The sequence below is a fragment of the Gordionus sp. m RMFG-2023 genome, chromosome 3 (genome assembly GCF_954871325.1).
Source record: "Gordionus sp. m RMFG-2023 chromosome 3, tfGorSpeb1-WG-v2, whole genome shotgun sequence".
Lineage (NCBI taxonomy): Eukaryota > Metazoa > Nematomorpha > Gordioida > Chordodea > Parachordodidae > Gordionus > Gordionus sp. m RMFG-2023.
In genome coordinates this window covers 36,113,625-36,139,712 of record NC_088777.1, presented here as the reverse complement: position 1 = coordinate 36,139,712, position 26,088 = coordinate 36,113,625, and the positions used below count along the sequence as shown (strand labels likewise).

At 27.1% G+C, this 26,088-nt stretch overlaps 1 protein-coding gene across 4 annotated transcripts in view; it reads left to right on the top strand.

The window, feature by feature from the left end:
• The window catches only part of LOC135926640 (uncharacterized), an 84,809-nt gene extending 60,046 nt beyond the window's left edge, over positions 1-24,763 (top strand). For 2 of the 4 annotated variants that reach the window (XM_065462567.1, XM_065462566.1), the window contains 25 exons: positions 1,400-1,528; positions 4,353-4,589; positions 4,980-5,121; positions 5,517-5,665; positions 7,451-7,723; positions 8,256-8,493; positions 8,919-9,034; positions 9,534-9,896; positions 10,080-10,204; positions 10,319-10,433; positions 11,733-11,834; positions 12,486-12,701; positions 13,882-14,071; positions 14,438-14,576; positions 16,068-16,158; positions 16,462-16,891; positions 17,857-17,998; positions 18,218-18,364; positions 20,924-20,984; positions 21,238-21,389; positions 21,681-21,764; positions 22,147-22,294; positions 22,712-22,913; positions 23,719-23,782; positions 23,967-24,763. In XM_065462567.1, the coding sequence (XP_065318639.1) occupies positions 1,400-1,528; positions 4,353-4,589; positions 4,980-5,121; positions 5,517-5,665; positions 7,451-7,723; positions 8,256-8,493; positions 8,919-9,034; positions 9,534-9,896; positions 10,080-10,204; positions 10,319-10,433; positions 11,733-11,834; positions 12,486-12,701; positions 13,882-14,071; positions 14,438-14,576; positions 16,068-16,158; positions 16,462-16,891; positions 17,857-17,998; positions 18,218-18,364; positions 20,924-20,984; positions 21,238-21,389; positions 21,681-21,764; positions 22,147-22,294; positions 22,712-22,913; positions 23,719-23,782; positions 23,967-24,293 (4,382 nt within the window). In that variant the 3' untranslated portion in view covers positions 24,294-24,763. The other 2 variants (XM_065462568.1, XM_065462569.1) reach the window with 2 other exon arrangements.
• Positions 24,764-26,088: the final 1,325 nt, after the last annotated feature.

The following is a 26,088-nucleotide window of genomic DNA, read 5'->3' as shown; positions in this document are numbered from 1 at the left end:
CATATTTTAAGATTATGTAAATGTTTTATAATATTTGTATTGAATTATTAGAAATTATCACAACTTTTCTGATTTTCATTTTATCCCAATATTTATTTTTACCAATGGGTCCCTAGACTTCCTAGGCTATCATTTTTTTAAGGTTTTAGGTTTAAAAAAATCCCAAATTTATGGTTATGGATCTTCTTTTAGTTACAATCAACTCAAATCGCTATTAGTTTTCTCGGATTTCAATGAGAACCTTATTTTCTTTTTTAAATTGTTTACCTAATTTTTTTATTTTTAATGTCATTTTAATTTTTTATTTAATGTATCATGGGGGTGAAAGGTAATAGGGGCTCAAGCCCTGCAAATTAATATTGTTAATTCTGATATAAAAATATACTTTAGCTATTTCTAAAATATTTTGTGTACTTTCTTCGTAATTCATTCCTAGAAATTAATTTTGTCGGTAGATTTAATTGAAACTCGGCCTCATAAAATTATTTTTGACTTACAATTTAACTTTGTTTATAAATAAATGATTTTTAAAATTAAAAAAATAAGTATTAATTAAATTTCCTTATGATTTCCTCTTGCCCTTTTCCCCAGCAGATTATTTAGATTTCGAGTAGGCCTTTATATTTCCCAACACTATCAAGTAGAAAAACGAACATTCGATTTGTTTTTCTAAATATGAAAAATGATGCTAATTGAAATCTTGGAATTTTTTTTAAAATATATTTTTAATATTTCAGTCACTATCAACAAATTAAATTTGAATTAAAGATTTAATTCATTCATCATCCATCTTTTTTTAATATTTAATCATTATTTAGAAAGTGTATACGATTAGTTTATTATTATTTTTTTGAAATATTTATTTTTGTAATTTTATATTTTTCCTAATATGATATGATTTCCTTATCTGTATATTTTGTTTCCGTTAGCATGAAATAAATAAAGAGACATAAAATATTAAAAGATATATTTGTATAAATACAAAACATTTCAAAATCAAAATAACAAATATAATTTTATAACATAAACCATATAAAAAATGGTTAAATATAAAATTTTTACTGTTAAAAGATGATAGTTAAATTAAGACCTAACCTATACGATATTTTCGGTAGTAATGTTGTTAAACAGATCGATTTTTAAAACGGCTAACTCTAAATTTTAGCCAAGAAATATTACGCAAGCCTGGAGATTTTGCTCATAGATGGAAGAAAGATTGATCTATTCGCGAAATCTCGAGGCTTGCATAATATTAATTTGTTTAAAATATTAGTTAGATCGAGCCGTTTAACAATATTATTCAATAAATTAAATATTTATCCTTTATAAATTGATTTATTAGAATTCGAAATATACAACACAACTTCTATACAGATTACTTTTTTTACTCTTACAAAAGGTGCGCAAAGATTATGGAAAAAAATAGAAAAAAAACGTGAAAATTCGTGCCGGGTATGGCTGAGATTTTGCATATGGCTCGAAAAAGAAATAGACGCTCTCACTAAATATTGCCATATTTATAATCAAAGTATTATATATTGTATATATATATTAGCCTCAATGTGTTTTTCCCGGCAATGTGTTATTTTTACAACTTTAAATCATTAAATTTTAAAATCTACCAGAAATATATTTCATCATGCTTGGAATACCTAATTGTAGACAATTTTGATGTTGACCTTTGAGTCATTTATAATTTTTATAAAAAATATATGGAAAATTTAATATAAATTATATTAAGTTTAAAAAATTATCTGAGTAAGTATTCCAAACATGTCGGCATACATTTCCAAAAAATCAGATTTTGAAATTTAAAAAAAAGCGCTCAAAAAATGATTTAAATTTGAAAAAATAACACACTGCCGGGAAAAACACAGTAACGCCAAAATATATATAATTATTTAAATAATGGATGTGGCTGAAAGCACAAATGTTGAAATGCTAATTAATATTTTAAAATTTAGGAAATCTTAATTTTTCACGTTATATATCAATTTTTGAATTATATTCACTAATTAGTTCATTCATTCTTAGCGTTTAGAAATTATAAAAATGAATATTTTTTTAAAAACTATCATTTTTACATGTTATTATTAAACTATTATAAGAGAATCTTGAATCCGGTTTATATAATTTAGATCTTATTCCTATTGCAAATTATAAGAAGGAATATATATCATGGATGTGAACCCTTCGACAAAAAAAAGGGTCCGGGTTCGGGTCCAGTAATAAATTTAAAAAGGACCCGGGTCCGGGTTCAGGGAACATAAAAATAATGTCTCAAAATAAGACTTTTTTTTCCATTCATTTTTTATTATACTTCAATATTACACATTCATAATTCAAAATGAAATAATTTATATTTTAAATATTTTATTCAATCGCAGAATCATGATATCTTCTAAACTATCATCCTTCATATTTCCACGTAAATTTGACAATATATATTTCAACGATGAAAATCCACGTTCTACACTTACTCAAAATAGATTGTCATTTTTATAATACATAAATTATTGAACTTGTGTCGCCGGTACACACATGAAGATTCTAGATAAGGTATATTCTGGATATATTGAAGAATTTTCCTCCCAGAATTTTAAAATATTTGTATCTCTATTTATTCTCTTAACTTCTGAGAGCTTTTCTATTAAAGATACAATAGATATTTTATGCTCCTTTCTATCTGATGATAATTTAATTATTTTTTTCTCTATCTAATAGTAAAATTTCCAGATCATCAATATTGTTATCATTATCATTGTTATCGCTACAACCAGTAGATATTGTCGTAGCCTCCAATATATTGTAAATAATAGAGTTTTGGGTATACCATAAATCCTCAAGATGGATAATAGCCATTTGCTTTTGCTCAATACTTAATAAAACTTGATATCGAGGGTCAAAATATATTGAAGACACTATTTTGTAAATATTGTTGCTATCTAATTTTCGTATTTTCTAATACTTCATATGAAAAAGAACTTCTAAATCTTTCTAACTCTAATCGAAAATCTTATCCATATGCCATTAAAATCCGATAAACATAACAATGTAGTTATTTTTAAAGGAACCAATATACTAGTAAGGTCTTTTATTTAATTCCAATCATCTTCCGACAAAATGACTTAACATACTCCTATAATAAAATCATTACAAAAATCTTTCAAACTTATTAATAGCACTAGCATTATACAAATAGAGGATCAACTTGTTGTGCAATCTAATATTGCCATTTGCCTTTTCATAGATTTTAATAATCTTACAATTGTGGGAGTTCTTAAATATTTTACAACATCCCTTGCTTTATCAATTATAGTTTTAAAGTGATTATTTTTTAGGGAATCATTAATAGCCAATTGTAGCGTATGGGCTGTACATCTGATACAGTATATTTTTGTGAAGAAATCTTTTATTATTTCCTGTAAATCAATTTCACTGATGTCCTCATAATTTTCATCATCATCATCTATATCATTCATTTCTTCCAGTTTACTAGATTAGCACCATTATCCGTAGTAATTGTATAAACGTTTCTTATAGGAATATGAAATTTATTTAATGTTTCTAATATCATTATTTTTATATTTTCAGAAGTTGAACTCTCTTTAATCTCCTTCATAGCTTAATTTCTTAATATTATATTATTTCCTTTTATATACTGTATATTTATTCCTAGAATATTTCTACCTAATCTTTGGGCGGAATCAATTTTTAATGAAATTAATTTGTTTTTTGTTTCTTTTATTATTTTTGCTTGTATTTTTTTCGATTCATTATAAAATATTATTATTTACACTAGAAAATAATTTATGGTATCAATATCAATATCTAAATAAAATGAAATGAAGTCCAGGAAAAACGAAAGAAAAACGCGAAGATAAAATAAATGATTCCGCGAAAAAAATTAATAAAATTATAAAAATTTTATATTATTTTTTAATAAATATTTTTACATTATTAAAAAAATAATAATTATATGTTAAAATTTTTTACCCTGAACCCTTGGACCCTCCACTTTTTAAAAGGGTTCGGGTTACGCCAAAATACTAGGGTTCAGGAGGGTTCCGGGTCCGGGTTCACATCCCTGATATATATTGTTTTCATTTAGAGCCTAAATATTGTAACATTGGCCAAAGTGCCATATAAAAGTTTTTTTGAATATAATAAAGGCCTTAAAATTATCTAATAGTCTGATTAAATAGCACTCGTTTTAAATTTAATTATTTATAGTTAATTATAAATTATTCACGTATATACAAATTATGTCTTTCAAACTCATCAACAATATATTATTTTTTATAACCATTAAGAGAAAATATTTTTCTAAACTAAAAATAATGTTTACCTAGAATCGAAAGACATGCTCCTAAAAACCTCTTTCGATTTGGGTAGAGATGGATGGCTCATGGAAAATGAGAACATTTTGCGCACCTTGCATTCATTTATCTGCTTACGCAAACCCGTGGGTATCTTGGCGTACGTTAAGATGCAGCTATCGGCCTTACTCAGCAAGATAGATCGTGATATTCGGTCTAAGCAGACAAGAATGCCAGATCGTAATCAGCTTCACGCTTCGTCGGTCGAAAGTTTTTAAAATTTTTCTATTTATCTTTCTTATTTGATCTAAGATCATTATGTCCAACTATAATTGGCTGCTCACATTATCGAGTGACCATTTTGAAATTTGATTAAGTGTTTCTTTTACAATATATTTATTTTTCTATTTTATTTATTTATTTCTTTCTAATATCTTGTTATCCTTCTCTCTTTATGATAACTACCACTTATTTATTTCCTTAAATTAATTGAGAGTGAGATATGCTAAACAGGGCTGGGTTCTATACCAAAAAAATACCAACTTAATTAAAATCTTTTTTTGGGTTTGGAAAATCTGGAGAATTATAGTTATGTAATGATAAAATTGCTATTAATCATCGAACATACTGATAATTTTTTATACTCTTTTCTTTTAAAAGATGTGCCAATTTTGAACGAAATTCCATATCTGATTGATCTTTTTAAACAATGGAATGAGAATGACTCTTATAATTCTACCTCTTCCCAACCGGACGTCGACTCAGAACAATTGAATGAAAATATAAAACAGGATCGCTCATGGTATAATTTTCCGTACTTTTAATTTTGAAAAAAAACGGAAAAATGCATCTACTTTGTTGTTTATTATACATCCGTTTATATTAAGTAGATTCCCAAAATTATCTACAGCATGATAGTTATATATATCGTTTTACAATTTTTACTTTTTCATCTGTTTTACTTGTAATGATAATTTTTCAAATACCTTGCAATCATATTTAATTTATAATGTCGCATTTTAATTAATGTATTTTTTTTTAAATTAACCATTGTCCATAAACAATACACCTTATTTTTAATCTTCCGAATTCGATAACAGTAATTTAATTATTATAAGAATGCTTATCTTTTAAAATATTTGTATAATAAATATCTCATTTATTTAAATTTAAATTACAACAATATTTTATAACCAGTTTGCTTCCCGACGAAACTCCTTTCACATTGATTAGGGACTCTTGCAAAGATATAATGATTTCTGTTCTTGACTCTGGGTTCGGCACCGGATCCTGTTTACCCCCTGGGCCCCAGAATTTAGGAAATACCTACAATTTTGGTTCAGACGGTAAATCTAATTATTTGTATAAAGAGATGTTTAAGGATGTATCATTTATTATATATATAAAGAATAATCGAGAAACCATTTTATAAAAAACGAAATGACGAAAAAGGAAAAGAATAAGTATACTAATTAGTATTTGCAACGGTTTTTTTCTAAAATGAGACTGGGCAGATGTACCGTTAAGTCAGGTGAGACCAGACCGTGGGGCCGTCGGTCCAATTCTGTCCGGTCCCATCTAAAATAATTTTTTTTAAGATATCAAAGCTTTATACTACATTAAATTTATTAAAAATATATGTTAGATTACCAATATTAATCATATCATCAAATAATTTTTATAATATTATACAATACAATTGCCTAATATTTCAAAATAATATTAAACCAATATGGTTTTTTTAACAAATAAATTTGCATATATAATTAGTTTTTGATATATATAATGAGATATTTGGTTATAAAATAAAATTAATTTATATAAATATTCTAATTATCTTCTAAAAAATCAAAAATAATTCCATTTTTTATCCATGTTTTAAGTGTCATTAGAGATTAAACCATTTTTGGATCAGTTCTATTTCATTTTTTTGATTATTTATTACTGGCTTTAGAAAAGATTCATTCACATGCTATTGATATAGCTTCCTGTTGGAGATAGTCTATTTTGACCAGAATTGAAAATCGATATTGATTTTCTTCCCACCCATCCAATATATGTGAATTATTTGGGTATAAAAATCGGATAAATATCTTTGGATTTCATTAGACATATGTTTAAATAAGAGATGAACCATTTAAAAATACTAAATAAAAGATTATTTAATCAATCAATGGTAGGATAAGAGAATTTAGATAAATCCCCTGTAGTTTCATAAAGGACTTTAATAACGAAATTAGTTCCTCTATTATATTTTTATCGTCATTTGTTAGGACAATGTTACCAAAGCTATTAAATTCAGAATTCTAACAATAATAAAAAATATAGAATCCTATTAAATAAAAAGAGATAGATTTCTTTACTGTAAGGACCTTCACCGACATTGATTTCCAGCGGGTAGTAGGTATTTTATCCAATCCCTCTTTAAGTAGTGATATTTATTTTTGAAATAATAATCGACTTTGAGAGATGTTTATTGTAACCATTCTTACTTTCACAATAACTTCCTCAATATTCTTTAAAATATTCTAGCAAGTAATGTTAAACACATGTGCCATACATCCATATGCTGCAAATGAACTTGGACTCATGTAAGTTCTCATTAGTCTCTGAGTTTTAAGCATCATCAGTTGTTTAACTTATAAATATTTCTTCAAATTGTATTCAACAATTGATTCAGAGTGACATTTATAGATGTTTTCTTATTTGTGTGGATAGGGTATATATGTGTACATTAATCAAAAAAGAATTCTTAGTAAACATTTATCTTCTTTTATCGGTCTTCTGTCGGACCGTACCGTCCCATGAGATCCGATAGTCAGAAGAGACCCAGACCACTGCAAACACTAGCTAATGAATTTTGAAAATGGTAAAATACTATTATATTATTCTGGGTACGGAACTGGATATTGACCCCCCTCCGCATTCCCCGCCTCGCAAAATTTACACGTAAATTAATATAATCTTTTTAAGGGAAAGTAAAAAATGTTGTGCATTTTAGATGCATCTTTTTGTGATTACAACTTTCCGAAATCCTTCCTCTTATGGACGAAAAACCTTTTATATTTGCGAAATTAAAAACATAAACTTGCCCAAATGACATAACATACTTACCATATATAAAAATGAAGATTATTTGAAATCGTCCGCCGCCAACTGGAATCGTCTTCTCGCAACTCAGGACGCCAGCCATTCTCTTTCCTTGTGTTTATTTCAATATCTAACACCCTTAAACCCAGTGCCACAGACTTTCTCCGCTAATTTAATGAGCTTAGGGAACCAAACTGATATTCCTCCTCTTGCAGATAAATCAATCGATGGTAACCTTAACAAAAAAACAAACACTCATTTCAACTTTGATAAGCGTTCAGTCGAAGATATAAAAGCCGATATCATAGATAGTGGTAAAATAATATTTAAACATCATTATTGTAAAATGTATAAGCTCTATTTGGGTTAAAAAAATTTACACTTATATAAAGCGGTAACATGACAAAAAAATTTACGTGAATGATAATATAAAGAATATCTTTTTGAATCACTCATATATTTACGTTAAGTTTTTATATTTTAATAAATAGTTTATAAAAGAAATAAAGGTTATCAAACTTAAAAAATAAAGCAAAATCTATTTTACTATAAAAATTTTAAAAAAATATGCAACAATAGTAAATTTTATTTAATTAATATTTAAATATTAGTTTTTAAACAATAATCTATATCAATGATCTTAGGCCGCAGATTTACCTGTAGAATAATTTAAATTATTTTTTTATACCCTCCAGGGCGAAAAATAATACCAACCTCCAATTTGAAAATTATAACATTTTTTTAATATATCGTATAGTAAGTCAGTTTAAAGTTATAATATAAGATTACCTATCACGGTTAAAATCGTATTCAATAATTCAATCAATTTTAATATTATTTTTTTAGTCCGAAGTTCTATCAAATCTCCGAATATGCCACCGATTAGTGAAGGCAAAGTCTCGAAAACACTTGATTTTGCAAAAGATTCTAAAAACACTTTAAATACTTCCTTCCCTCCTTCCATCATGATTGTTTCATCAACCAGTCTAGATAGGATATGCAATTCCGAGTTCGACGTTATACTCAATTTTTGGTGGAAATATTTATATGCCACTAAAAAAGGTCGACCCGATAAAACTGCCAAGTTAATTAATTATTACATAAACACGATTTGAAAAAATAATAGTATATCGAACTTTGTAATCAGCACCGTTCGAATCAGCTTTTTGAGATTAGTATGCTTTTTTCCGGCCCACCACTTAAAATTATTGGGCTGGGAAGATATTTAATCGAAATGACCCTAATCTTTTTTATAGAAAAACATTTATTTAATGTGCTTGTCAATAATATTTTTTTTGACATGATTTCTAAATATACCACTCAACTTGTTATGCCACAATCTGAAAACCTTCAGGATTCGGGAGACCAAATTTATTTCCTCAAATTAGACAAGCATATTCATTAAATTTTACATATTCACATATCGAAATTTTGGTAACATGAATATTTTATCTATTTTTATACTTTAAATCATGATTATTTAATTCTAACGTGTCCTTACGCCAACAGCCATATTGGTTTATTTAAGATCATTGAAACGGAAAATGGAGACGAAGAAAAGATTTTGGACGATATCGTAGTAATGCCTTCTACTGATGAGCATATTGACACAACTAATTGGCCTTGTAATAATAATCTTTATAGTCCTTATATTTTTAGTGTAATTATCTCAATTTGGTCATCTCTATAAATCAAATCAATTTAAAAATTTACATTATATTGATGTTGCCCATTTCTCAAATAATTATCCTATAAACGATGTTTTTTTAGGTAGACATTCATTCATCAATAGATTGCATTTTTTTACTTCCATTAAAACAAAGTCTTGCAAAAGTCCAATTTTTCTGAGTTTTTTTTAATCTCATTTTAGGACCAATTTTGGATTGGGTTTTCAGATTTCTGCTTTTAAGTTAACAGTTTTTAATAAAATTACCTGATATCCATACATTTATTTTCTGGTTGTAAAATCGGGAAAAATTTTTACCTTTAAAAAAATCAATATCATTTTCATTTTTTATTCGCCGCTTCAAAGCATATAAAAAGAAAATTTTTTTCAACTCTTGTTCAAAATAAATAACTTCAGAAAGAAACCCGGCATTATATTTTTAAAAAAACTTTAATTAGGTCTATCTAACCCAATTTCTAATTCCACACCCGATTCCGCACTTAACACCCCAAGCCCAAATCTAATCAACAGAAATAAAGCTCCCCTTCCTTCGTCGTATCACCATAATATCAATACTCAAAATATTCTCGAGGGAAACCAACTCATGATGCATTGTTCATGGAAAGATTTGAGACTTCTCTTAGCTGAATGTCTCCTAGCTATTCATGCTTCCTGCTTCTTAACGGCCCTCACTACCTTCGATGCCTGCTTGTTATACAGAATAACCTGCCTTAAGTTGGATAGAAGTCTGTGGAAAAAGACATTCGGCTATTGTGTTGATGCCTATCTATTGACGAAGTCTTCAGCCACAAATGAAGGAGGTAATTATGTTATTTGTTTGCTTTTCTAAGAAAAATATAAAGCGGGGGAATAGGGATTTCAATATTTTTCGCTGAAGGAAGGAAAAGATTTTTTTGCCGCGAACATTTTTGTTTACATCATATTTTTCAGAAATTATACAAATTTATATAAATATATTTATATGTTCGTCTTATAATAAACAGAAAAATTGAGAGGTGCACAACAAACGAATTCACCAATCCCTCCACCTAGACCAACCAACAACCCAATAAAAGCAAAAATTTTTGTACCCCCTACCAAGCATATATTTGCCCGTATATTTCAAAAGGTAATCTTTTAAAGAGATATATAGCATATGAATTGAATAAATATATTTCTTCGACGGAATAAATGAATGTAATTAAATAACTTTAAAATTTTCTTTTAATTTAACTTATAAAAGCCATCAAAGGAGGATAGTCTGCCTTTAGATGTTTTAAACTACGAATCAGATGATTCTTTAGACGAAGACGAGAACGAGACTAATGTACCAGATGATAATACTTCGGCAAACGATAGTAAATATATTTATACAAACGGAATCGATTTCAAAATTTTGTGATATTTTTTTAATACCCTTCAATACTCGGGTGGAAAAAGTGTTAACCTCAGATGGGATGTGTATGACAAATACAGATTTGAAACTATTATGTTGAAATTTTATCAAATATATATTTATTTTAATTTATTATTTCTTAGATATAAAATGTTAAGGGTAATTATAATTTATGTCAAAATTTTCTAAAATAAAAGACTCGATTTTATTAAACTCTGAATATTAAGCACAAAAAAAAATTAGTCTATAATAAAACCTTGACTTACATAAATTTGAAGTTTCTTTTTCAAAATAAAATAGAAATTAAAAAAAATTCGTATATTAGTTAACTAAGGTTAAAAAAAACTTCACCCATATATTTCACAAATCTTTATATTTAAAAACTACTCAATCAAAATAAACAAAGTTATACATTATTTAGATAAATATAATGAAACGACTGAAGATTTTAAATCATAATAATTTACCGTTACACTATTTTTATAAAATCAGAGACCTACATGCTCAGATATACAGGCCGTATTTTAAATTATATCAATTAATCACTTGTTTACATGTTGGAAAATCATATATTTAGAATGTTAAATATTCATTTACTACTACTCATTTATTTCAATTTATCTTTGAAACAATTTTGCAAATTATTTAAAATAACGAAATTTTAAAAAATTCTAAGCCAGGCCATTAAACGATCAAAAATGATCAATCTGGGTCTGGCCTAAAATTTGGACCTCTGCAGGTCTCTGTTATAAATAAATTAATAATTTAAGTTTAAGAAGTATACCAAAAAATAAAACCTTTTTTTAAAAAAATTCTTTGTTATAAATCCTTTTTTTTCCTTTAATAATAAAATATAAATTTATTAAATACCTTTCATCCATAAAAAAAAATATACTATTTTATACTCTATTAAAATATACCTTTTTTTAATCTCTTTAATCACTATTCTGTTTTTTTTGGTCAGACATTAACAAATAAACGTCTTTTTTAAAAATTTAATCATTGTTCTGACTCCTGACTATTATAATCTACCTTCATAGTTACCACTGGTTGTTTTATTTCTATCATTGCCCCTGTAACATTTATTTTACCTGGGAATGTTTGCTGCCAAATACTTCATTAATTTTTTATGTTCATGTCATTTCATATACTTAATTCTATCATGTAAGAGGATGACTTATAAACTACTAATTGGCAATATAAGTACTAACCAAAAGAATTTAATATAATATTGTAATATGATACCTTTATTTAAAAAAAGCTCAACACATCGATCCAGACAGTTTTGCCTGGACCCTTATTCGCCTCTCTTGTGTTCGATGCGCTTTGATAGAAGTCGGGACATTTTTGGTCGATGTTCTGGGTTTCGCATTTTTTTAAAAAATATTATTCCTTTTATCATTTATTATAATAACTGAATGTTTTAACTCAAGCATTTCTTTTTTTTATCAATATTTTTGGAGTGTTAAAAAAAGAGTAACTTTTTATTTAAAATTCTATCATTCAAATTATTTAAATTTTTATATCATATATATAGTTTTCTTATTTTTCGCGAGTGATAGACTTCATATATTGAAAGTATTTTTTAAATGAAAAAGTAGGCTAAGATCATACCAGAGCGTTTCATTTGAAACTATAAATATATATAAATTTTACAGGGTAATTTTAAGTATATCATAGAGACACCTAGACCTGTTACTTTAAAATATGGAAATTATTACGAATTAATACAGCAGGAAAAAAAATTAATCTACAAACGCTTCAAAATATTCAAATTTTGAGGGGAAAATATGCCACGCTCAATTTTTGGCTTTCCATCTTTTAGCATTTTGCGCTCTAACGCTCCTTTTAGCTTTTGTTTTTCAAAAAATAGCTAAATCGTCTTTATAGAATTTTATAATTCGTTTACAAAAAAATAATAATAAATATGTGATGATAATATTTTTTTAAACCTTTCATAACCATCTTTATACAATGTATTTGATATTCGTTGGATGAAAAAAATCTAAAACAGGTTTAAATGCCGGACCGGAATCGCTTCCTTCCCACACTAATCCACGTATTCACGCTTACCTTTGCTTATTGGAGAGGTGGGAAAAGGGGCTTGCCAAAAGACTATACGAAGTTTACGGTAATCTGGATACTTTGCAACTCATAGGGTACGTAGAAGGTGACAATGAGGTAATGGCGTGCGCGGATCAGCAAAAACAAGGACAAGAGGGAATGCGAAGTAAATCGTAAACATTTGTAGATTTAAAATCTTCTTAAATTTGTAGCTTCTTAAATAAATTAATATTATTTTTGAAATTGATTATTTCGCGCTCCCTTTTTCAACATTGAACTAATATATAAAAATCGAATATAATTTTAGGTAATAAAATTATTTTTATTATTTAATAAACCTAAAATATACTTGGAAAACAAACTCTTAATTATTGATAGGTTAATTAGACTCCCATCACTTAACAAGCCAGCTACAATAATGATATTAGAATAAGATTGAAACTGAAATTATTAATAGTTAACGCAAGAGAAATCTTTTTGTTGCTAATATTTAAAAAAATATTTATTATAGCTATATTAAAGAAATACATAATTTAACAACCACCTTTTTCGAGCTCTACTGACCTAATAATCATAAATTTTATCCTGCCATAGCCTTCTCTGAAATCTTTGCTGTATTTCCTTTTTTCCTTATAATACACATTTAATGGAAATTAGTTTATTTAGGTAGCCCTTGAAATATTAAAATATATAAATTTTAGTTGGAAGTCTTAGAAATTTATAATCCTTTCGATGGAGGAACCATGCAGTTATTAAAAGCATATCAATTATATGAAAAATATCTTATGATACCATTTTTTAGATCGTATATGTATTTTATAGAGAAAAATATAGTATTTTTGAATATCGGTTGTATTTTTTTTGTTATATATTTTTTTCAAAGGGATGAAAATTTGAGCAGTAAATAAATATTGAATGCATCATGATTTTCCAACATGATTTAAATTTATTTTTTTTAAATTGGCCCAGCCCAGGTTTTATACAAAAAAATATTTAGGCATAGCCAGGTTTAGGTCCGGACTTAAGATCTCTGATGTTATCTCTTCGCTCCATCTTAAATCTAACTTGATTCGTATTATATTTAATTTAATCAATATTCTTTTACAACTTAATTGATGTGTTTTTTGCTTAGAGTTTACATTTTTACATCGTTAAAGAAAGGTTACGTGGAGATTTCGCAAAAATTAGAAAGGAGACTGAATAAAAATCCTGCATTTAAAAGTAATAAAATAAATAAACGAAGGTTAGCGTTTATCGCATAAAAATTAAATATAAGCAATCTTAAAAATAAATTCTTTCTAAGTTATATTTTTTATTAACCTTTAAATTTATTTTTACTTTTCCAGAAAAAAACTTATCAGACAAGTCTCATAAAACAAAGATAAACCCGTTAAAACACAAAATGACCGCCACTTCTTCTTCTGACGAATTGGAACCAGAAACTCAAACTGCTTCTAAAAGTGTTGGAAAAATAATGGGTCTATCGGCCATCACTAAATACAAAATTCTGCTTGAACCAGATCACACGCCGTTTAGGTTTCAAAATGTCATTTAGTTCATAATTTACATTATTTCTCACTACATAAGGTGTATCTAAAATAAAAAATTCGATTTGCAAATTTTGGAAATTTTATCGAAATAGAAGAAATAAGCTTCTTTTTTTATTATAAAAATATGTCCAAAATATAATTGTAAAAATTTTAAAAATTTATTAACATACAATTTCATTAAAATTTTTTGAATTTAAAAAAAAGAAGATTTTGGACATACCTTAATATATTATTAACTTTAAAAAAATTAAATCATTTGGATCCTGTTTCATGATAAACCTAAGGGTTAGGACAAGCTAAGATTATCTTAGTGAGATTATTCATCCAGCTTGAATTATAATTTGTAAATTAGATCAAATTCAAGATCCATTATGCCTATCAAGAGACTTTGGTTGAGGTTAGTGAGAGACGAAAGAACGCACGATTTATTCGTGAAATTTATTTTCGCTGACAAGAATAGGAACCTACTACCATCAGTTGATATCACTCAGGTTATCATTTTTATCTAATTTATTAATTCTTAATCAGCTGTTTCTGAAAATCTCAGAATATTTTTTATTCCAAGCTAAATATAAGGTAAGAAATGTGTAGATTTAACTTACCTTTCATCTATGACTTTGTGTAGCTTATTTATTCCTAAATTATGTTAGTTTTTTCGTTATTTTAAATTTTTTTTCTTTTATATTATTTTTTAATTATAGCCTTTAATTTTTTTCTATCAATTATCTATCATATCAGTTTGTTCAAAAAGAATTATTCGAATCAATTAATTCAGAATAATTATTAATGTTCATAAACTTTAATCATTTGTATTGATAACCTATCAGTCTGACAATCTACATGATTAACAAAGGTACATCAACTACTTTTGAAAGGTTTTTCTCAATTATAACTAATTGGCCGTCAAAAAATCGCATGTCTTACGAAGAACTTACCTTAAAAATTGGCTTGGCGTTATAAATTAAATTAATATGCATTTTAATTTCTTTTCTTCGTGATTATAACAGGGATGTAAACCCAAACTTGGAGCCTGAACCCTAGTATTTTGGCTATACTTGGACCCTTTTTTAAAGTGGAGCGTTCTAGGTGTCAAAAAAATATTTAAAATCTTTTTTTAAAAAATTTTTTCCTTTAAATTCATGAAAAATAAATTCAAATTTTTTTTTTTATCTCTTCCCATTTTTCAAAATTTTCTGTTTTGTACTTTCATTTTATTGATAATATCTTGTTTTAATTTATATCTATTTTAGAAACTGAAATATTGAAAGTTTTATAGCAGGCTCGTAACCAAGCATCCCCCCTCTTCTCCCATCTCAAATTTGCTTGCTCTCGTAAATATCATTTTTAGGTTAATATAAATTTTTTGCCTACACACCCCTCACCCCAAAAAATGTAAACAATCTATTACAAATTTGAAAGATAAATTAATAAAAGTTAATAACTTTTTAAATACAAAATTTTTAGGAAAAAGCATTTTTCTAAAAAAAAGTGAAAACCCAAGATTATTTTTATGAAAATCTAATATAGCCAAAGCCTAAAATACGTTAACCTAAAGATCTCCACTAAAATTTATGAGGAGAAGCCCACCTAATAATATCCCCTCTCCTATCAAAATCCCTGATGCGTTTATGTTTTGTAGTGTAGGTAATAATATTAAGAGCTATTTAAATTATACATGACTTATTTATATGGAGTGTAATAAAATAAATTGTGTAATTTTAAGTGAATATTTCTTTATGATCTTCAAACCCAAACCCTTTTTTTAAATTTTATTCCTGAACCCGGATCTGGACCCGGAAATAAAAAAATTCTGTCAAAATATATTTTTTATAATATTTATAAAAATTGAATACATTAGTAAATTTTATTATTCTGATATAAATAGTAAATTGACGAATTGAATAATACCCTACCATATTATAATTAAGACTATTTTTTTGAAAAATTAAATTTGGATTTAAAAATAATTTTATATACTATAGATGGATGGAACGAAAATTACTGATCGCAAGAAACTTGAACAAGATTTGGAAATAACAGGAAACGGTTTTGACACTAAATATATGGCTAAAGGTACATAGAAATTATTTTCATTTGTAGAATAATAAACTTGATATTTCACGTTTGTTGATTATAAAATAGGTTTCTATTGGTTTTAAAGATATTTATACTAATTTTATTTTTTAATGTTCTTAAATTCATTTACGAAATACCTTATTCACCTTTAAATTTTTAAAAGCTTGAATAATAGATCTAAATTTTTCTATCCTAACAAAAGCTTATATAAGAAATAACTTGTTCCACATTCTTTGAAAAAAATATCTCTAGTCCTCTTATTATTATTTTTACTAATCATACTACATTTTTCAAATGAAGGTAATATTCTAACACATAGACATTCCACTAAAAACTCGACAAGGACCCTCCTTTCCGAATCTCATTCTCATCAATCCTCAAAAGTATCAGAATCCAAAGTGATATTCACTGTTATGCAAAAAGAAAAGGAGGCTATTCATTGTTTCACTCTAAAATCGAAGCTTTCTTTCGACTTCCATGCGGACACTGAGGGAGCCAAACCATCTCCCTTCGAGAATTACCTTGAAAAGGGTCAAAATCTAGATTCTCATATTGGAGATGACATGGAACAATTTTTCGAAACTACCCAGGAATACTATTTTTACCCAAGAAAAGATATCCTAGCCATAGGAACGGACAAAGAGACGCAAGAGATGGATATCCATCAAGCTCTTAATAGGCCCGAATGGATTGCCGACGATTTGGAGCTCGATATTATGAGTTCTAAACGGTAAGGAAAGGGAGGGGCAAAAATTGAGTTGGGCGCCTTATTATATTGTGCGCTATGCTTATTAAAGATCTACAATATTGTTAGGCTCGGGGTCCCCCATGGCCCGGTAGCAAATATTTTTTAAATTTAAGGCCTAGAAATGAAATTTTAATCTTATAATGTTAATACATTAAATTTAAATATTCATCAAACCTAGATAATTTAATATATGTTGTTTGTCTATTTATTATGTTCATTACGAAATATTATATAAAAATGAATAGTAAATATTACTTACAGATTTTTAAATTCATTTTATAATTGTGATAAATAATCAATCATGGAAGGATAGGAAGGCAATGAATGTAACATTGATAATTTTAAGACCTTGGGCGGGCTTATATTTTGTTGATGATGTCATGGGCTGGGCTGACTGGCTAGCACTGCAGGACTTTAGTTTTAACCGAATAATTGGAGAGAGTTAGTGGGAATTAAAAGATAATGAGAGAAGAAAGGAAAGACTCAACCGCACTTTTTATATTAGAAGTTTTGCAAAGGCTTTTTTAAATATGGATTATATTGCTTTAAAATGCATATTTTATATCAGATAAGACATTTTCAAATTTATTTAAAAATTAAATTTACGAAATATAATTTTTCAACCATGAGCTGGGGAAGGAAACTTATCATAACAGCTTAAAAAACAAAAATGTAGGAAAGTATTCCAATATATTTGCGAACAATGTACCTCTTCATGGGCCAATCATCAACTAACCCTTCTTAGATATTAACCTTCCATTAAAAGACATTTACTCGATTTCATCATATATATATTATCTAGTACATAACATTTTAACCTGTTCTGCCTACGAAATACTATTTTATCAAAATAAGTTTCAATTATTTCATTGCACATTATAATATAAATCTTTACCATCATTTTGTACATATTTATTTTTCATATAAAACTATAAACATTTTAAAAGGAAACTGAGCCGATCTGAAGTAGATTATCTTATAGTCCCCAACGAAATTAAATTGGGTTTATCCGGTAAAACTCCAAACAAGAACCACCTATTTTCCCATCCCTCGCAAAGGCATCAATTTCACATGCCCAAAATTCATTCGGTAAAATATAATAATTCATAATTAAAATGCAGAGATTGTTTTAAGTGAGAGGGTTGAATCATATGGGGTATACTAAAGGTAAAGAATATTTTTATCTAAAAAGCTACATAGTTTTTTTGGGGGGCATTTTATAAGTATATATTTTTTTAAAAAGGGAATTTAACAAATTTTTTTAATACATCATATTATCAAAATTATATTACTATTATTACGCCTAAGACCCAGATGTACAAATCTCCATTTCCAACTTGTGATAATTTTGGCTATATAGACCATTTAAATCGCATTTTCTTCGATTCGAAGTGCTTTCCATATAACAATTTAGCCTACAAAAGAATCATGAGATCCAGATATCTGACAAATATTGTTTTATTTTTTCCGTTTTCTTCTTTATGTTCATGTCCTTTTATATATCGTTTACTTATATATATATTGCATCATATACTATTACTAACCTAGATTAACTATTCATACATTGTAAGTATATTTCAGCTGTAAACGTCATTTTGTGGGCTGCACTTCTCTAAGTGACATTTCATCAACTGTGGATTATAGTGTTCCACAGTGGCGTAGCTAAGAATTTTCCTTAGAGGGGGTCCATACATATAAAATCCTGGGGACTTCGCCCTCAGACCCCCTTTAACGGGCCTTCGGCCGTGTTTATCTTAAAAATCATAACCACATCTTCGACAATATATATAAATATTTTTAAATGCATGAATAATGTTATTATAATTTAGTAGATAATGTTATTATAATTTAGTAGATTATTCTCAATGACTTTATAATAATACTACCCAGAATAAATTCAATAGTAATATAATATCCTTTCATAAACATCAAAACCAGAAAAATATAAATATTAATGGTATTTATTTGATATAAAGTCACTTTTAAGTCAACGTATAATCTAAAAAAAAAATTTGCTCTGGGAGGGGTCCAAACCCGAAAACCACCCCCGTAGCTACGCCACGATAGCGTTTTTGAAAATTTGCATCTTCTATTTTCAACAAATAAAGACGTGGACATTTTTTTACCTGATTTGATAATGCTCTCAGAAAACTTATTTTTATGCCTTTTGAAAAAAATGGACATGGAATACTCAATTTATTTGATCTTCAACAAATAAGCGAAAATTTTCTATACCTAAAAATTGTATTATAAAGGTAGCTTTTTCGCATTTTAGAAATTACATTACTATATATTTTGCAACTCATATGGTTTTAAGGATTCGGAAAATTATAATACATAATTATCTTGCAACGTAAGATATTGAACAATATAATAATATTAATAAAGAAAATTCTAGATGATTTTTTCATTTTTATTATTGATATAGAAGGAGATAGATTACTGAAGAACTGATTTAACGCAAAATGTTGATAAGAAATAGGGTTTATCTTTTAATACTAATTATTGTGTTTTTTAAAATAAATTTCTAAAACTTAAATGTCACTTAGTCATCCTAGAAACCAAAAGATAACGCCTTCAGCTGACTCCTGTGTATGCACACTTTTAAATGCATTTAAATGTACTAATCGTCTGTTTAGACGAGTATATTAATTAATGTCAATGATATGTAAACAATAAAATCTCACTAACTCTCTCAGGAACTAATTTTCTGTTCACTATAAATAATATTTTTTATGCCAAGATCGTGCTAACTTTGAAATTTGGTTCAGAGCGTAATAGGGTTAACTTTGGTAAGATTTAGCTGTTATCCATATTTTAATTAGAGAATATCATTTTTTGATAAAAAAATAAATAATAAATATACCCCCCTTTTCGTCTAACCCAATTTATTATCTATCAGGAGTTTTTTCGAGGTATTTAGAAGTGTCATTTAATTTCTGAAATGTTTTATTGTCCCCAATTACTTTTCTTTTGAAGGAGGATTATTTCCTTAAATTTATGTCCATATCTCGATGCATGCCCTTTTTTTTGAATGGCAACATAACTAATAACAAAATTTTTATAGCTCGCAGTTAAAATTTATTAGTATAGTCCAGTAATTCCTTAATTTTGAAACAAATAGCTTCTTTTATTTTTGTTATTAAAACAATATCAATTTTAGTCCAGGGGGATCACATTCAATCTAATAATAAATTCTTACAAATTGAGCTTTTTTTTCTTAAACGACATATTTGAGTAAATTTTTAAATATGAAAGAAGAATAATTACTCATTTTATTAATATAAAGAAAGACACAAATTACCCCTTAATTCATTTTTATAAAATTATAATTAAATTTATATCATATTTTGAAACTTTCAATAAATATAATTCAACTTTAACTTTGAAAATATAATATTTGGAAAAATATATATATAATTAAATCGATTTTATTACCAGCTTTACATTAGGATATTCTAATTTTGATTCCAGCATTTTATTTAATGATATTATCTAAATTATTGTAAGAAGCTACATTATCACTCACGAGCTCTTATTCTTCTTCATCTTCGTTTATAGTGACTCTTCTTCATACCATTTTTCCTTTCTATTCGCCTTTCTCCATTTTACGAGTGTCAAACCTAACTTTTACATGTCATTATTTAGCTCTTTCCTCTTGGTCTTGTTCCCTCCACTTCCAACCAACGGCAATTCAACAGATCAAGATATAAAGAATTATAAGTGGGACGCGATTTTGTTTTAATCGATTGAATTGCATAAATCATATTATAAATTCGTTAACTGGATAGAGGGGATTCTTTTACGAACTAGGCATTTAAAATTTTCTAAAAAAAGGAACATACACTTTGTACTAAAGTTCTTCTCATGGCATACTATATATAGGCATGACTCGATGTTGCATTAAAAAATAATTCATGTCAATCATCGTGTATTGCTATTGTCGCATGTTTAATAATCATCTCATTTTTATAAAAATTTTTTAACTTGTTCATGCCGTTCTACCTTTATTAGATATTGAAACGAAATGAAACCGGCGTAAGAAAAATGACCTCCCATCCACTCCATAACTTCTGTAAGTAAAATTAAATATACATTATTATCTAATTCAATTTATTTTGAAGGTATCTGAAAATTGAATTATGACAAAATTTTGAAATAGATTATTTGTATATTCAAAATTATTTTAACCAAAAAAATATATTTAAAAATGGCGATTTTATTAAATAATTTTATAAATACATGTCATTTATAAAATATAAAATTCGCAAAATGATTAAAATATAAATGACTTGAAAGAATCTACAATTTATTTTATTATTTGCAAGACTTAACTGGTGGATTAGATGGAATCGTTAAGGTATGGAAATGGGGAGAACCTGATTGTCTTGCTAAATTGAACGATCAACCTACATCCACTGGTAGTTCGAATACCAGTAATCGAGTTGTGGGGCTTAGGTATAGTCCTCAAGGGAATAAGGTATTTCTTACCAACTAATTTATATAAAAAAATAAATTATATAAACTAATTATCGTCCCTTTTAGATCTTTTTTTAAACTCTTATTCATTAACATAAATTGTCTAATTTTATTTTTAGAATTTAGGGGAAAAGCTGGGGAAGACATTTGCCCCTTCTGGTAAAATTTTCGAAGACAAATTTCTATGTATTTTATTTATAAATGATGTCTTAAATTTTGACTCCCCCTAATTCTAGATATATATATATTTTGTATAATTTATATAATATTATATGTGCATCACTTTTTATAGCTTGGCGCTATGCATATGGACGGTAGGGTAGTCCTATACAATTCTAGCCTCGAATCCTATTTGCATTCCGAATTTTCACATTGGGTTTATTTTAAAATAAAATTTTAATGGTATATTTTAGAAAAAGAACAATTTATACGTATAAATGTTTTTAACAGAAACTAGGTTCTAGTAATTTATGAACTTGGGCCGGACCAGGGTTAAAAATATATTGCGACCCAAGCCAGGTCGAATTCTTTTTAAATAAATTTATGTTGTATTAATTAACAGTTGAATTTTTTAAATAAAAATCCGGGCTAGAAAAAGAAAAAATCTAGACCAGATCTTAAAATTGGACCTCTCCAGGGTGAGAATTAATATTAATAATGACAACTATGTCCAATTTATATATTAATTATACTACTGAATATTTTTATACAAACCCGTTATACAGATTTTTTTTTATTAACTTTCATTGTTAATAAAGAATTACCAATGTCATAACAAATCAGGAGTTGATTTTACCTTCCTAGGATCTTGTACTCTTATAGCAACCGCCGGATCTTCCTCTCCAGATAACAAAAACTTGTGTGTATATGATACCCTGATGCCGGAACGATCATCTTGCGTTCAATGTAATAAAACATAATTTTTTAACCTATAGTAATAGCACTTCTATATGCCCGAGACGGCATGAAAAATTTAGAAAATTTTTTGGATTAAAAATCTGATCAGCCATTAAATTAGAATAAGTATTTACAGATCCTCTATTATTTACAGATCCTTTATACTTTAATACAGAAAATGCCCTTAAATATTATAAGATTTTTAATTTTTTAATAATATTTCTGATTTTGAAACTGAAGAATTATAAAATTAATCGTGCATTACCTGAATTTCTAATCGGCACACGGAAAAATAAATATTTTAATAAATCATAAAGGTAGGGCGTAAAAATAAGATTGCCATACATGGCAAAATGTTTACTTTAAACGTTAAAATCAAGAAAAAAAAATATCCTTAAATATTCTTAAAATTTTATATTTTTAAAGCTCTCTCGATACCAGATGATCCTTTAAGTTCCTCTCATTCTCAACAAACTACAAATTCGGCCTTTCTAACGGGTCTTGAATGGTCATCGTTGCGCGGATGGATACTAGCTGTCACCACTAGGAAAGGTTACGTGATCCTCGTTGATACCCGGTCACCTCGCAATATTGTTACATCGTTTCATGCTCATGAATCGCCTATAAAGTTATTCATTATTTATTTTGATTATCAATGCAGGAAAAAAGCATCTCCGCATAACAGGAAAATACTTTTAATTTAAATTTTATATACATTTATAATTACGTATCTCTAGTCCAGAAACATATTTCCTTTTTAAGAGATAACCAGAATTAGAGAATTATAACACAAATCCTTAAACACAAGTTTTTTAACTCGAGACCTTTAAATTATTTTGTACCATTTAGTCCAAACGTGGACTAAGATAAGAACTTCTAACATTAAAAAATTTTTGACCTCTATTACGTTTTTTTAATATCATTTATAATATAGTCTAATGGTAGGTCTTTAAAATGAAATATTGTTCAATGATGACCTTGACGGTCTAACTAATTTGTCATACTTGCAGAGGTACCAATTGCATAGGCAAGCAGGTCTCTGATATATATGATATGCCACAATCAATACAATACATGTATTGACTGATTTAAATCTTAATTAATTTCTGTAATGCCATAAATTTAAGATGTTCAAAAGTTCATGATCAAATTATCTTAAATTTATAGGATATATATTCTATATATGCTGGAATAATTTTTAAAATATTTTTAAAAAAATACTTTAAACATATGTGTACTCTTTACCAACTTTAAATCTTTTTAGATTTTTATAATCTAATTTTCCGGAAATTTAGTCTGGAATAATACATATCCTAAAAATTTCAGACAATTTTGTAAGATATTATTTCACTGGTTCATATTCAACTTCATATGCATAATAATTTATATCATGGTATTTTTAAAAATAAATATATATTTATCATATTGTCAAGATGTTTAAGTATAGATCCTCGAGAAGAATATATGGTTACGGGTTCTGTCGAGGGAAATATTAAAGTTTGTCTATATTATTTTGATTCTTGTTTAAATAATTTTATAAACACAATTATATGGTTAAAAAATGATGGCTTTATTTTTTCCTTCATATTTCCAATTCGATTATTAGTTGGTTTAATTTTATGCTTGAAAGTTGTTAGGATTATCTGGTCACGTTCAAATTTTATATTCATGCACTTTTTAGGTCTGGTCCATGGCAACTATCCTCAATTCCTGTCCAGCCATATCATCCTTATCTCTCCCGTCTTCTCAAAATGGACACCATCATACACCATCCTCCATTCTCCCTCTTTACACGTTTAACAATGAACACATTCGATCTGGCGCCGCTATATTTAAAATAGCGGCCTCAGCTAGTAGCAAATCTTCATCTGTATTGAATCAAGGGGGAGTTGCACAGATATACATGGATTCGAGAAATAGAATATATTCTTGCGGATCGGACGGTTCTTTGAAAGTTAGGAAACTTCCAGAAAACGATATATACGATTTTGACGAAATATTTTATTAATGTCACTTATTTCTAATCATTCCTCAAAAATATTTAGAGAAGTTCAGATCTTAAATCACGGAACCAATATCCTCATAATATTTTTTTAAATATAATCCAGCCTTAAATATGCACCTACCTTGAAAATTAGTTAATATTATAATTTTTTTATCTCTCAGAGATACCTTTTATTTGCCCGATTTTTCTTTATTAATATGAATACAATATTTTACCTTTTCTTTCTTTTTTTTCATTTATGGCCTAATATACACCCAACAAATTTAAACATTGTATCAAATACGTATTGTAATAATAGAAGATAAAAAAATTTATATCAGTTACTTTTTCAAATCCTGTCAATTTGAAAGAATTCGAAAACTGGGATGAATTCGTTTTTTATTTAAATTAATATAAATATTTTAATTGAATCAATTTTTGGATCACTAATTGCAGACCATTTATATACCGAAGCATTAAAGGAAAAAATATTACATTAGATGCAATCAATTATTTTATGTCTCTAATTGTATTAATATAATTAATTATTTTTAAAATAATATTTAAATGACTGAAATACTCCACATTTTATTAACATTTTTGATGGCCAATAATTTTTGTAATAGTTCTTGGCTACCGGATATTACTTTATCTTTAGAAAAATTATGTTTAGTTGGTCCAAACATTTATTGCGCCCTCTATATTAATACATTTTTTTCAACATCATATTATTATTTATTTTCCCATGTCCATTTATATTTATGACCATTTAAATAATCTTTAAAAAAAGAAAATTTATAATATAAATTGATGATGTTTATCACAATAATGCAAACTTATTTATAGGTATTATCTATTGTCTAGCCCCCTCCCCTTCCTCCATATATGAATTTACCTCATTTAAATTTTGGAAAAAATATGCTTAACATTTTTTCAATGTCTTTTATATTACATAAAAAAATGTTTATTTTTTTTATTTTAATGTGTGATTTTTATTTATAGCAGGGGATACATCTCTTACACCATTATTTTTTACTTTTATAAAGTATGTAACATTAGCAAAATTAATAATGAGTAACTACCACTAATATCTATATTTATTATAATAAAAATAACTAATAAATAAATTATTATGAGGAATACTAGGTTTAAAGGAATGGCGAAGGATTTGTAATTGAGTAATGGAATTTTCGCCTAATTCAGCCTAATCTACTGCTAGATTTTGAAGGAAAACCCCGAGGCTAAAGTAATAGTTTACGGCTAAAAACAGCCAGCTTAAAATTTGCTTAAACGACTAATTTATCCAACTAATGATAACAAACTATTGCACCAAATTAATATAAAGAATGCATTTTAATATTGTTATATAAGAGATTTTTACATGATTCTATAAGTACTAATTTCATAATAATTTATTGGCAAATTTCCCAGGACTCTTCGATTAGCCATTTACAGTGATCCCTACAACGGGGGGGGGGGGGGGATTGAAGCAACTACTTCTAAAAATTTGAGTGGGGGTACCTTTTAAAATTTATCTTTTATTGTTTTACTCGATGTTTAGCAAATTAGGTTGTTATCCGAGATTTCTTGTCATAAAATTATTTTTCCAATTTCAAAATATGCCTAAAAATATTAACCAAAAAAAAATACAATTGCTTAATTAATAATTGCACATGCCGTAATATAAGAAATGGATAAATGAACAGACCACATTAGAAAAAGACATAACGGGCCTAATTTTAACGATATAAAGAAAAGCTTTGAAATAGTAGCTTTTATGAATATTTCTCAAAATTGGACGAATAGCTAAGTATTTAGT